Source organism: Saimiri boliviensis, chromosome 17 (assembly GCF_048565385.1).
Source record: "Saimiri boliviensis isolate mSaiBol1 chromosome 17, mSaiBol1.pri, whole genome shotgun sequence".
Classification (NCBI taxonomy): Eukaryota; Metazoa; Chordata; class Mammalia; order Primates; family Cebidae; genus Saimiri; species Saimiri boliviensis.
Window position 1 is genome coordinate 47,412,713 of NC_133465.1, and position 12,681 is coordinate 47,425,393.

At 54.4% G+C, this 12,681-nt stretch overlaps 3 protein-coding genes across 7 annotated transcripts in view; 2 read left to right on the plus strand and 1 right to left on the minus strand.

The window, feature by feature from the left end:
* The window catches only part of ODAD4 (outer dynein arm docking complex subunit 4), a 45,378-nt gene extending 43,714 nt beyond the window's left edge, over positions 1-1,664 (plus strand). The window contains exon 11 of one of the 2 annotated variants that reach the window (XM_039476911.2): positions 197-1,664. In XM_039476911.2, coding sequence (XP_039332845.1) covers positions 197-212 — 16 coding nt within the window. In that variant the 3' untranslated portion in view covers positions 213-1,664. The remainder of the gene's footprint in view (positions 1-196) is intronic. The other variant, XM_039476910.2, reaches the window with a different exon arrangement.
* Positions 1,665-1,814: 150 nt separating this feature from the next.
* On the plus strand, positions 1,815-10,679 carry CNP (2'',3''-cyclic nucleotide 3'' phosphodiesterase). Of its 2 annotated transcripts, none has more exons than XM_039476312.2 (4): positions 1,815-2,012; positions 3,186-3,858; positions 7,296-7,435; positions 8,769-10,679. In XM_039476312.2, the coding sequence occupies exons 1-4, from the start codon at positions 2,010-2,012 to the stop codon at positions 9,216-9,218; spliced, it is 1,266 nt and encodes a 421-aa protein (XP_039332246.1). In that variant the 5' UTR covers positions 1,815-2,009; the 3' UTR covers positions 9,219-10,679. The 2 variants fall into 2 exon arrangements, with proteins under 2 accessions (XP_039332246.1, XP_010328923.1); XM_010330621.3 differs by lacking the exon at positions 1,815-2,012 and adding an exon at positions 2,050-2,145.
* Positions 10,680-11,935: 1,256 nt separating this feature from the next.
* Positions 11,936-12,681, minus strand: part of DNAJC7 (DnaJ heat shock protein family (Hsp40) member C7) — a 41,877-nt gene continuing 41,131 nt past the window's right edge. For all 3 annotated transcript variants that reach the window (XM_003942772.4, XM_010330622.3, XM_074388716.1), the window contains one exon: positions 11,936-12,271. In XM_003942772.4, coding sequence (XP_003942821.1) covers positions 12,234-12,271 — 38 coding nt within the window. In that variant the 3' untranslated portion in view covers positions 11,936-12,233. The remainder of the gene's footprint in view (positions 12,272-12,681) is intronic.

The window sequence follows — 12,681 nt, forward strand, 5'->3', positions numbered from 1 at the left end:
CATGCCTTGCTTGCTTTTTTATTTTTAGTACAGAGAGGGTCTCACTGTGTCACCCACGCTGGTCTGGAACTCCTGGTCTCAAGGGATCCACCTGCCTCAGCCTCCCAAAGTGCTGAGATGACAGGTGTGAGCCACTGCCCCTGGCCTGACATGAATAAACTTTTATGTTTCTTCCCTCCTTTCTCTTGTTTTTCAGAAGCTTCACTGTATGAAGACAGAACAGTAATAACAACAGTGGACAGGAGGAGAGGGAGAGATGAGCCCGAGAAGGTGGTCCAGCAGTGGGACCGTTTTGAGGATGACAAAGAGACGGATGAGGACGATGAGGCTTTTGCTCTGCAGAGCACAGCAAGCAGACAGCAGAGAGTGGAAGCAGCAAAAGCCAGAAGCGATTTGGGAGAAGTTGCCAAGGGCCTGTCGGGAGAATTAGGCACGAGATCAGAAGAAACAGGCAGGAAGCTACTAGAAGCTGACAGAAGAGAATCGAGAGAAATTTACAGGAGGCCTTCAGGAGAATTCAGCAGACAGGAACCAGAGGACTAAAGGAACTTTCAGAATTCGGCAGAAGAGAGCCAGAAGAACTGGGAAAAACACAATTGGGAGAGATAGGAGAAATGAAAAAAAAAAAAACAAAATGAGATGAAAAAAGGAATATGAATGAAGCCATCGGTAGGGATGAGGATCAGGAAGCTGGTGTCCAGAGGGATCATCAGATCTGGTTAAAGTGGATTTTGAAGTGATTTATCTGTAATAGGAAAAATGAGGGTTTCACTTCTGCTGCTTTCTGTCACTGTTTTACCATTAAATGTGTCTTTCACTCTTGCAAACCCTAAGTCTGTGACTTTGCCTCTTCACCCCCACCCATTCTCAGAAGAGCCTCCTGGAAGAATCGAGAAAGGGGCTAAGAAGAAAGGGTTTCAGGAGGGTGAGCTTCAGGGAATGATAAGTCACAGGGAGGAGGAGAGGGGAAGGCCTGTGGCTTGCCTCAGACACAGAGGTGCTTCCCTGACACCCTCGACTGAATGAGTCCCCCCAGTGCTCAGGACACGGGACGCTTTATGGATGGAACAATGGTGGGGTGGTCCCAGCTATCCAGGTGGGAGAATGCCCCAAGTCAGAACCAAGCGAATGCTGGGGCTGAGGCCAAAGAACAGGGCAGTAGCCTGGGAGTCGGAAGGGCAGGCAGACTCTGCCTCTGACAACTCTGGGTGGCACAGTCAGGTAAATCAGGCTCTCCAAGCTTGCCTCTCTGAATAATGGGATGCTTGCCTCGGGGGTTGCTGCGAAGACTGAGTGCTTAGCACAGCACCTGGTACACAGGAAACTCAAAAGTCCAACCGAGCTCCCAGTGGCTTCACAGAGGACGTGGCATCTCAGAGGATGTTAGGGTTTCACTCCGTTACTTAACTGCCCCTTTGGCTACTGCCATCCTGGTCTGTCTCCGCAACTCCTAGAAGGAAAGGTAGGGGCTGAGACTGACTTTCGGCTGGCACAGGGCCCGGACGAGTGAGGCCAGTGAGCCATTTCAGATGCAGTTTACGGTGGCGCCAGAAACCTGCGTGATAATATTTTAATCCAATATGGTAAAAAAAAAATTTAATTAATGCAAAAGTCCATGATAAATAAAGTATCAAAAATTAAGGACAGGATCCGACCTTGCACGACCCTGCTAATCCACGGGAGCGGGGAGGGTGGCTGAGTTACCCCTCAGCACGCAGAAGGAAGCGGCCGCCCCGTTGGCCATCGCAGTGGGTGGGTGCGCGCGGGGGCGGGACCGGGGAGGGGGTGGGCGCGCAGGGGGCGGGGCCCGCCGGAGCTTCCGCGCGCGGCGTGGGTTTCGATTCGCGGCGCCAGCGCGCGGAAGAGCCGGCCCACTCCGCCCCCCGGGCTATGTAAAGCGGACGGGCTCGGGTCGCGCCACAGCCCGACTGCCGCGTCCCTCCGCGCAGGCGGGCGGTCCCGGAGCGCTGGTGCCGGCAGAGGCGGCGACGGCGGCGCCCCTCCTCATCATGGTGAGCGGCCGGGCGGGGCCGGGCACGGGGTAGCACCGGGGCGGGAAACGAGCGTCGGCGCCCGTCTTGCAAACCAGGACCCGGGGCTTCCGGCTCGACTGCCAGTTTTCTTGGGACTCGGGGAAGCCCTGAGGTCGGTGAGAAGCGGGGTTACTTGCTGGGGGCCAGAGAGGCCGCTCGGGAGGGAAACGGCGTTTCTGAGGGGGGGAATCGGAACCGAAGAAGCTGCTGCGACCCTGGGAGCCCCAGCGGGCGGGTGGGCCTGGACTGGGGGCCGCGGGAGCCCGGGAGCTGCTCCCGACCCCGCGCAGTCCCGCGCTGGGGCAGCCATTTCGCGCCCGCACCCCGGGCCAAGTCTCTTAACGCGGAACAGCTGCCCCGCGCCCGAGTGCGCGCGGGAGGCGGAGCCAGTTCAGAGGAGTAGACGCTTTACAGTAAAAGCTGCTGTCTCTTGTGGCTTCTAGCAGACAGGAAAACAAGTGGCTCCGAGAGGGGCTGCTGACACACAGCACGGTGGCGGGCAGAGCTGGACCCGATTGCAGGTGCCCTGTGCTGCCCCGGCCTGGGCGGGCACAAAGACCACGACTTTGTGGGGCCGGGAGGGGGCAGAGGAGGAGGTGGCAGGCTCGGTGAAAGAGGGCCTTTGTCCAGAGCTCTCCTGCCCTGCCCCCCACCAGCCCTTCTGTGGGACCATTGTCCCCGCATCCCAGACAAGAGAGTATTATCTGTTGCGGCCATTGTTGGGGGAAGGGAGGCAGTCTTGGGGTAACCCTTCTCCACTCCCCGCCCTTCTCTGTGCACTCAGCCGGGGCAGCTGTGGCTTGGCCCAGACACAGAGACCCCCACCTCCAAAGAGGACGTCCTTAGTAGGTGCCAAGCATATAAGAGCGAGGCCAGTCCCAGAACCGCAGGCTCCCGGCGCGCCCTGCATGCCTCCAGCACGTTTTCCTTTCCGAGGTGGCAGCCATGGGGAGAGCGCGCGCTTAGGAGAGCTTCAGGCAGGCTTCCCTCTCCTTCTTCCACGAACTGAAGCGGACAAGTGCTCCCGGGAAAGGGAGAAAGGTCCAGCACTGCCTCGCTTGGGAAGGCGTCCACAACCAGGCCAGGGACTAGGGGTGCGAGGCTGGCGGGGAGCCCGCGAAGGACCTGACATCTCTTCCCCTCCTTACACAGAACAGAGGCTTCTCCCGAAAAAGCCACACATTCCTGCCCAAGATCTTCTTTCGCAAGATGTCATCCTCAGGGGCCAAGGACAAGCCTGAGCTGCAGTTTCCCTTCCTTCAGGATGAGGACACGGTGGCCACGCTGCAAGAGTGCAAGACACTCTTCATCTTGCGCGGCCTGCCAGGAAGCGGCAAGTCCACGCTGGCACGGGTCATCGTGGACAAGTACCGTGATGGCACCAAGATGGTGTCGGCTGATGCTTACAAGATCACCCCTGGCGCTCGAGCAGCCTTCTCCGAGGAGTACAAGCGGCTCGATGAGGACCTGGCTGCCTACTGCCGCCGCCGGGACATCAGAATTCTTGTGCTAGATGACACCAACCACGAGCGGGAACGGCTGGAGCAGCTCTTTGAAATGGCCGACCAGTACCAGTACCAGGTGGTGCTGGTGGAGCCCAAGACGGCGTGGCGGCTGGACTGTGCCCAGCTCAAGGAGAAGAACCAGTGGCAGCTGTCAGCCGATGACCTGAAGAAGCTGAAGCCTGGGCTGGAGAAGGACTTCCTGCCGCTCTACTTCGGCTGGTTCCTGACCAAGAAGAGCTCCGAGATACTCCGAAAAGTGGGCCAGGTCTTCCAGGAAGAGCTGGGGAACCACAAGGCCTTCAAGAAGGAGTTGCGACACTGTAGGTGGCGGGGTCAGCCCTTAATCATAAGCCCACCTTTCTGGGCACAGGGCTCTGTGGGCATAGGACCATCATTGTACTCAGAGGATGAGGCACGAAGCGCAGGAGGCAAAGGGAGGCTCACTGGGAGGGGGCGGGGCAACGGGCGTCCCAGTGGTGGCCTTGGGGAGTCGGCAGTACAGTGGGGCTTCCCAGAGTGCCTTTCCTCCCACCGCACCGCACCTTCTGGGACTCCTGTCCACCTCCGCCCTCCCAGCCTGGAGCCAGACCACTGTCTTGTCTTGGAGGTGGGAAAAACAAATTACTGTAGTAACGGGAGATAGCGTTTTCCAACTCACTTTTAGTAGCAGAATTGTGTTCCTACCCCACCCAAAAAAATAATGACATGAAATATTGTGGCTTCACTGGGGATGGTTCTCAGGCCTTGGGCTATTTGATTTACTCATAGGTTTGTGGCATGTTACAGCTTCAGAGGACGTGAGTCTCACACCTACGCCAAAAGCTGTCTTCAGATGGGAACACAGGCCCAGGAGGGATGTGGGATTTAAGGGCTGGAAACCTGGACTCTGGCTGCTCTAGCAGCGTTCTCTCCTGGCATTGGCTTTTTGGGTTTGGGATAAAATGGGTCTCGGTGGCTCTCCTGCAGTGGCCTGTTGGATAAATGTCACCCACAAATCCGTCTACATGCCTTTAGGCTATTTCTGGTTGCCCCCAGTTTTAGTTAGTTATTTAGACACAGGGTCTCGCTCTGTTGCCCAGGTGGGAGTGCAGTGGTGTGATCTCGGCTCACTCCAGCCTCCACCTCCCAGGTTCAAGCAATTCTCCTACTTCAACCTCCCAAGTAGTTGGGGCTACAGGTGTGCACCACCACCATGCCCGGCTAATTTTTGTATTTTGAGTAGAGACAGGGTTTCATCATGTTGGCCAAGGCTGGTCACGAACTCCTGACCTCAGGTAATCCGCTCACCTCGGCCTCCCAAAGTGCTGAATTACAGGCATGAGCCACCGCGCCCAGCTGCCCCCAATTTTAGATGATCTTCATACCTGAAATAGCCCCACTCTGGTTTGTTGACATTGTGTATATTGCACAGAAGCAGGGAATTTGTGCCTGTGTGGGTTCTCTGAGAACTTTTTTCTCACCTCCTAAACTTGAACTGTAATATTTGCAGTGATGTCATCCAGGAGCAAGCCCTGTACCCGTGAGCTGGTGGCTCTGTCCTAGAATGACTGCTGCTTAAAGTTGCTTTTAATTTTTTTAATTGATTTTGAGACAGAGTCTCATTCTGTTGCCCAGGCTGGAGTGCAGTGGTGCAATCTCAGATCACTGCAACCTCCATCTCCTGGGTTCAAGCAATTCTCCTGCCTCAGCCACCCAAGTAACTGGGATTACAGGTACCCACCACCACACCCAGCTAATTTATGTGTTTTTAGGAGAGACGGTTTCACCATGTTGGCCAGGCTAGTCTCAAATGCCTGACCTCAAATGATCCACCCTGCCTTGACCTCCCAAAGTGCTTGGATTACAGGTGTGAGCCACCTCGCCTGGCCTGAGAATTTTAACTTCTTACAGCTCTAAAGTTGCCATTAGTTTGACCAGCTAACGAATGAATGAGCTATGTGGGTTGCTGGAGAGTTGATGCCCAGCCTATTTTCTTTTTTTTTTTTTTTGAGACACAGTCTTGTTCTGTCGCCCAGGCTGGAGTACAGTGGTGCGATCTCAGTTCACTGCAATCTCTGCCTCCCGAGTTCAAGTGATTCTTCTGCCTCAGCCTCCCGAGTAGCTGGGACTATAGGTACCCACCACCACACCTGGTTAATTTTTTGTATTTTTAGTAGAGACGGGGTTTCACTTTGTTAGCCAGAAAGGTCTCGACGTCCTGACTTATGATCCACCCGCCTTGGCCTCCAACAGTACTGGGATTACAGGTGTGAGCCACCGTGTCTGCCCTACTTTATCTTTAAATGAAAAACTGGAATCCTTTTCTGCCCAGGGTTATAGCAGGAGAAATGTAATGGGCCAGCAAGGCTGCTCTCAGGAGAGGCCTTCCTTCCCTGTGGAGGGTGACATTTTCACAGGGGCTCAACTTATAACAAAAACTCTGAAGACAGCCACAGGCGTGGCTTCTGGAAATCAAAATCACAGATACTCCATGCTTCTTTGTGTCTTCCAGCCCCATAATGTCACCCAATTATAGCCCAAGACCCTTCCTGTACCAGGAGGCCCCCTACAGGCTCTCATCCCCCAAACAGGCCTGCAAGGTGTGTATTAAACTGATGGTGACCCTGTGACTGCTTGTCCATTTGGGCCTCTGAATGAAATGGGGCACTACGGAGAGTTCCCCGGCAGTCCTGGGAACACTGGGGTGTACAGTTGCCCTAACTGTTAACGCTGGATTGATAGGGTCGGTCAGTTGCTCCAGGCTGATGGTGGCTGGTAAGCAGCAGGGCTGAGATGTTCAGTGTTCTGGCTGTTTACACAGTACCATGTTGTTCCCAGCCCTCTTCTTTCCACCCCACTTCCCATGGCTTGCTTCCCCTTTGAGATGTGGTACTGGTAAATCTCATTCTCTTGGCCTGTACTGCCTGCCTCTGTTACAAATGCCTTAGAGTTTGGGGAAGAGATGGAAAGACCTATACAATATAAAGCCAGAGAATTTTAACTTTTTTTTTTTTGAGACAGTCTCACTGTCGCCCAGGCTGGAGTGCAGTGGCACGATCTCGGCTCACTGCAACCTCTGCCTCCTGGGTACAAGCAGTTCTCCGTCTCAGCCTACCGAGTAGCTGGGGTTACAGGCACCCACTACCATGCCTGGCTAATTTTTTTGTATTTTTAGTAGAGAGGGAGGTTTCACTGTCTTGGCAGGCTGATCTTGAACTCCTGTCCTCGTGATCCACCCACCTTGGCCTCCCTAAGTATTGGGATTATGGGCATGAGCCACCATGCCTGGCCTGAGAATTTTTTAACTTTTTTTTTTTTTGAGATGGAGTCTCACTCTTGCCCAGGCTGGAGTGTGGTGGTGTGATTTCGGCTCACTGTGACCTCCACTCCACCTCCCACGTTCAAGCAATTCTTCTGCCTCAGCCTACCTGGTAACTGAGATTACAGGCACCTGCTGTCATGCCCAGCTAACTTTTTTTGTATTTTTAGTAGAGAGGGGGTTTCACCATCTTGGCCAGGCTGGTCTTGAACTCTTGACCTCGTGATCCACCCGCCTTGGGCTCCCAAAGTGCTGGAGTTCATAGGTGTAAGCCACCACGCCCAGCCTGAGAATTTTAATTTCTTACAGCTCTAAAATTGCCCTTAGTTTGAACAACTAATGAATGAATGAGCTCTGTGGGTTGCCAAAGTGTTTTGCTCTGGGCCTCTGTGGTCCTGGTGGCAGGCGTTGATACGTCTCTACTCCCCTGCCCTGACTTCACCCTCTTTCTCCCGGCAGTTTTCTCTGGGGATGAGACCAGGGAGAAGATTGATCTGGTCACCTACTTTGGAAGGAGACCCCCAGGCGTGCTGCACTGCACAACCAAGTTTTGTGACTACGGGAAGGCCCCCGGGGCAGAGGAGTATGCTCAACAAGATGTGAGTCTTCCCCAGGGTCAACATGGCAGAGGTGGCGGGTGGGGGTGGCAAGAGGCTGCAGCGTCTTCTGGAGATGGTCCCAAGGGACCAAAAACCGGATGTCAGCTCAAGAAAAATGGCATCTCCTCCTAGCTCCCCTGTCCCCAGGCGTATTTGCATAGACCTCAGCCATAGGTTCTAAGGAGCCTGCTGTGGCAGTACCACCAGCCTGTGCATTCGCCTGCCCCCAGGCACCTTCTCCTTCTGCAGATGCATGGAGAATGCTGGGCCACAGTGGGCTCCTGCTCTGGCCTCTCTCAGCCTGTGTTACCTTCCAAAGGCTAGGAGTCCCTTGCCCCCAGGCCTGAGGCCTAGCCTTAGAGTGAGGGAGTGTCATAGGAGAGTGAAGCTTATTGGCTAATAGGGTATTAGGTGTTTCTGCACCAGACAGCCGGCACCTTACGCCCACAGCCACAGGCGACGGTGATCCTTGAATGCCAGGCCTGTCTCAGATCTGCAGTCTCCAACCTCTTCCAAGTGTCCAACCCCAAGCCCACCCTCCCACTTCCCTGCCTAGGGTATCACAGTTGTTTGTTTGCTCCCCTAGAGCAAGTGTTTTAAGTTTCGTTGATTCCAGCACCCTAGCATAGTGGAATGAATATGTAACACCTGCTGCTACCATCCCTAACCATGCCTTCATTTAGCATTTATTAAGCACCCATTTCATGCCAGACGCTGTTCAGACAAGCAGTTGTGAGCAAAAATAGAGAAGCTTTTATGCTGAGATGGGGTGGGCTTAAAGAATCAGATAGAAGCAGACATATCATCGGATGGGAACCAACGTGAGAGAGCAGGTTCTGATCAAGGGCAAGCCTGACCTCACCTCGCACTCCAGGGCGCTGCCTGGGTCCCAGGGGAAGCTGAGTGGTGCCAACAGTGGCAGCAGCTACATGTGTACACACCCTCGTAGGCGCTCACCTACTCACTCCCATAACCACATTAACTCTGAGGTAGGCTCTAGTTCTCCCTGCTTTATGGGTGACGAAGCCAAGGCACAAAGAGGTCAGCCAGCCTGCTGAGGCCGGAAGCAAGTGTGCAGGGAGCTGGGCTCCCTGGGGAAGTCCGGCTTTCCCTGCTCGGCCTTGTCTGAGTGCCTTGGCATTTCTCACTTGAGCCTGAGCTGTGCTCGTGGAAGGTGTGTGGTATTTGTGCCTGCTGGGCCTATGCCTGACCCCTGCTCAGCTGTGCTCACTTGGGTTAGACTTCCCCTTCTCCTCCAGGAGGGACCCTCCTTGGGTCACCTATTCAAGGGGCCACCATATTTAGCTTGGGCCCTCTTTCTCCTTCTCCCCAGGTGTTAAAGAAATCTTACTCCAAGGCCTTCACACTGACCATCTCTGCCCTCTTTGTGACACCCAAGACGACTGGGGCCCGGGTGGAGTTGAGCGAGCAGCAGCTGCAGTTGTGGCCGAATGATGTGGACAAGCTGTTGCCCACTGACAACCTGCCGCGGGGAAGCCGCGCTCACATCACCCTCGGCTGTGCGGCTGACGTGGAGGCTGTGCAGACGGGCCTTGACCTCCTAGAGATTGTCCGGGAGGAGAAGGGAGGCAGCCGAGGCGAGGAGGTGGGTGAGCTAAGCCGGGGCAAGCTCTATTCCTTGGGCAAGGGGCGCTGGATGTTGAACCTGGCCAAGAACATGGAGGTCAGGGCCATCTTCACGGGATACTACGGGAAAGGCAAACCCGTGCCCACACAAGGCAGCCGGAAGGGGGGTGCCTTGCAGTCCTGCACCATCATATGAGTGTTCTTACCACCATGTATGCCCCTCACTCTTTAGAAGGGAAGGGGAGAGGGAAACGTGTCCTGCTTGATCCTTGTTGTGTGACTTTTTTACTCAAAGTTAACCTACCTATAACTTTTTAAAAACTTGTAAAATAACTGACTCTCCCTTCCTGTCCTGCCCTCTTTCCCTTTAATGCTCGAACTCCCAACACAAGGTGGGCAGGGAGGCACCGTTCAGGAACCTGGACCAAACCTAACAAGGCTGGGCCAAGCTAGGCATGGGGCCACAGCCAGGACCCCAAGCCCAGAGCCAGGTGAGTGGGGAGACACCTGAGCCCTACAAAACTCACTGACTGGAGGCAGGGGGTCTGGGGTAGTTTTCCGTGGTCACAGAGAACTAGTGGTGGCCTTGAGAAGGGGAGGACCTCTGGTGTTTGATTCCATCTCCTTCTCTTTATTCTTTGTTTTTAGAGACAGGGTCCTGCTGTGTCGCCCAAGCTGGAGTGCAGTGGTGCAATCATGGCTGACTGCAGCCTCAAACTCCTGGGCTCAAGTGATCCTCCTGAGTGATCTCATCTTTTTTCTTTTTTTTGACACTGAGTCTTGCTGTGTCCCCGAGGCTGGAGTGGGACTGCAGTGGTGTGATCTCGGCTCACTGAAACCTCTGCCTCCCAGGTTTAAGCGATTCTCCTGCCTCAGCCTCCTGAGTAGCTGGGACTATAGGCACCTGCCACTACACCTGGCTAATTTCTTGTATTTTTAGTGGAGACGGGTTTCACCGTCTTGGCCAGGCTGGTCTTGGAACTCCTGACCTCGTGATCTAGTAGTCTCAGCCTCCCAAGTGCTGGGATTACAGGTGTGAGCCACTGCACCCGGCTGAGTGATCCCATTTCTTAATCAGTGTAGCCCCAGGAAGGCTGGGGCTATTTACCAGGGTAGAAAAAGGAGCCTACCTCCCACCTTTAGTCCTAAGTTCCTGCCCCCTCCCCTTCACACCATAACTAGGTAACAGTTTGATAACTAGAGAAGAAAGCAGAACAGTTAAGCAGCTGCCACATCCCACCAGCTGGGGCCTCACTCCAGGAAGGGGCCAGACTGACCCTTCTTTCCAGTAGCGTGGCTCTGCTGTGGTGAGGAAGCTCCAGTCCTGCTGTCCGCCCAGCCCATCCTGCCTCCATGGTGCCTCTGGAGGCCTCTGGGCCTCCTCTAACGGGGGCTGGTGGGCACCAAGAACCAATGGAGTAGAGCCCTGGCTGGTAAGAGCCAAGTTCCACCAGTTGCTTCTGGGAAGGGGTCTCTAATACTGGTCCATGTGCTGTGGTTCCTGGGGTGCCCCCTCCACTGTCCTCAGTTCAGTAACTGGGCCTTGCTAATCAGGTTGTCACTCAACAAAAGTGCTTTGGATTTAAGTTACTATCCTGGCTTTGCCCAACCTCAGCAACTTGTAAGACTGATAATGAAATAAATCATGTTAATCCTAGCTGTGTGCAGTCTCTCTTACCCTTCTGTGCCCAGCTCAGTCTTCCCTGGAGCTAGGGCTGGGTGTATTAGGACTGGCTTTGTCCCACAGCTTGGGGCCATCGGTCCTGTCTCCCCTCTGCTGGCCGGGCACAGCTGTGGTGAGGTTGGGCAGCTGAACAGTGTTGGCTTTCATGAGGAGGCAGAAAGCAGAGGCTGGCCTCAGACTCATACAGAAGGTGGGGGTTGGCTGGGTACAAGGGACACGGAGCACAAAAGCCTCTCATACCCCATTAACGAGGGAACCAGGCCCACAGGTGTCCCCAGCCCCCTGGATCAGAAAGGTCTCTCAGTAAGACCTGAAGCTCCTAGAATGGGTTTCTCCCAGTTCTCTAGGGAAGGCCACCTGAAGGTCAGTGCAACTTCAGGCACCAGGAAAGACCTAACATTTGAGTCCCTTCCAAGGCCGCCAGAGGCCTTGTCAGCCACATGGGAAACATCCCAGGCCTGACTTGGGCATCATTTCACCATGGCTAAGGCACCAGCCGGGGAAGACTAGAAAGAAAGGGGCAGGAGCTCAGAAGAAGAGAAATCCTAAGTTATCTTTCTAGGTCAAGGCCTGTCCCTGGCCATCTCTGAGCTTTAGCTAGAGCTTCAAGTGTCTCCCTAGAGCTCCCAAGAAGGCTACTCACCTCGAACACCATGCTTGACAGGACATTGTGGCGCATGCTGCTGCATCCGTGAGCAGAGTGTCTCCTGCATGCAGAGAGGGAGTGGAGAAGGCCAGGGGCTTTTACTAAAAATAGCTGATTGACCAGACCAGAGCTCTGGAGCCACCTGTCCCACTTCAAAAAGGTCTGGGAGTCAGGAGGCAGGGTTATTTCTGTCTACCGTCTCCCTCAAACCCACATTGCAACAGGAACTAAGAGCCTTTGTAAGTTAAACTGCCCTGTGTAGGTCAGTACCCACCTGAGCTTCTGGGTGAGCTTTGGATGCACACGGCTTCTAGTGACTTCTGGGGCCCCCACCGTAAAGCGAGCATGCTTTCTCAACTCACTTCTCCATGGCTGATGTCAGGCTGGGCCCAGGGGCATAGCCCGGGTCTGCCCAGCACTCACACGCTGGACAGGTCTGGGAGGGACAGAGCAGCACCACCTGCCACCAGGCTCAGGGTCCACAGCCCTCACGCAGCAGCTTGCTGCTCCCGAAGTCCAGGTCGGGCTCAGCTCTGGCTCAGACTCTCGAGTGACACAAAGCAGCTGCCACAGCAAAGGGCCAGAAAGGGCCAAAACAGTTTATTCTCTTCTTTTTTTTCCTTTTTTAATAAAGTTAAACAGTAAAACAAAAATTCACAAGCTGCCTCCCTGTCCACCCCCCGCCTCCCTCCCCTGCCCGCAGTCTTCAGCATTGGTTCCCTTTGCTTCACCCACTCACAGAGACACAGGGCATCCAACTGAGAAAACGAAACTGCTCTAAGTACACGGAGACGCGATGAAGGGAGGAGGTGAACTGTTTCCACATTCAAGATTAAACTGAGCAAATCTGCATGTTCTGGGTTCTGGGTGGTTGCCCTTCATTAGCCAAACTGAAAAAAGAAATTCCCTGGACCAGATGCTGAAAGGGAAAAGAAGGGCTGGTTAGTTGGCTGTGGATTTTCTAGGGAAGACCACTAGTCTGATTATGTCAAAGAGTCTTCAAGGGCTGCTTCAAACTCAGAGAGAGAAATTTTATGGGTATCAAACAGCCTAGGCTGTTTTTGGGTGCAAAGGGGAGCCTGTGACCACATTATACATGGGTAGCTTCTGCACACCTTTGCTCTTGCAGAGAAGCCTCCCTGGTCCTGCAGAGATGCAGTGGCTAAAGGTCCCGAGGTCCTAGGAACCTTCCTGTCTTCAGCCTCAGCAACAGCTGAGTGGATATGCCCTGCCAGCTGAGAATTCAGCCGCCTCCACTCACGGGCCCCTCTGAGCTGCCTAAGTGGCAGTGAGTGTGCTGGTCTGTGATCTCGGAACTCCCCAAAACAG

Coding starts and splice junctions, on each gene's coding strand:
- CNP (XM_039476312.2), top strand. Junction 3,859..7,295: donor CAAGAAGGAGTTGCGACACT/GTAGGTGGCGGG, acceptor TTCTCCCGGCAG/TTTTCTCTGGGGATGAGACC. Junction 7,436..8,768: donor AGGAGTATGCTCAACAAGAT/GTGAGTCTTCCC, acceptor CCTTCTCCCCAG/GTGTTAAAGAAATCTTACTC.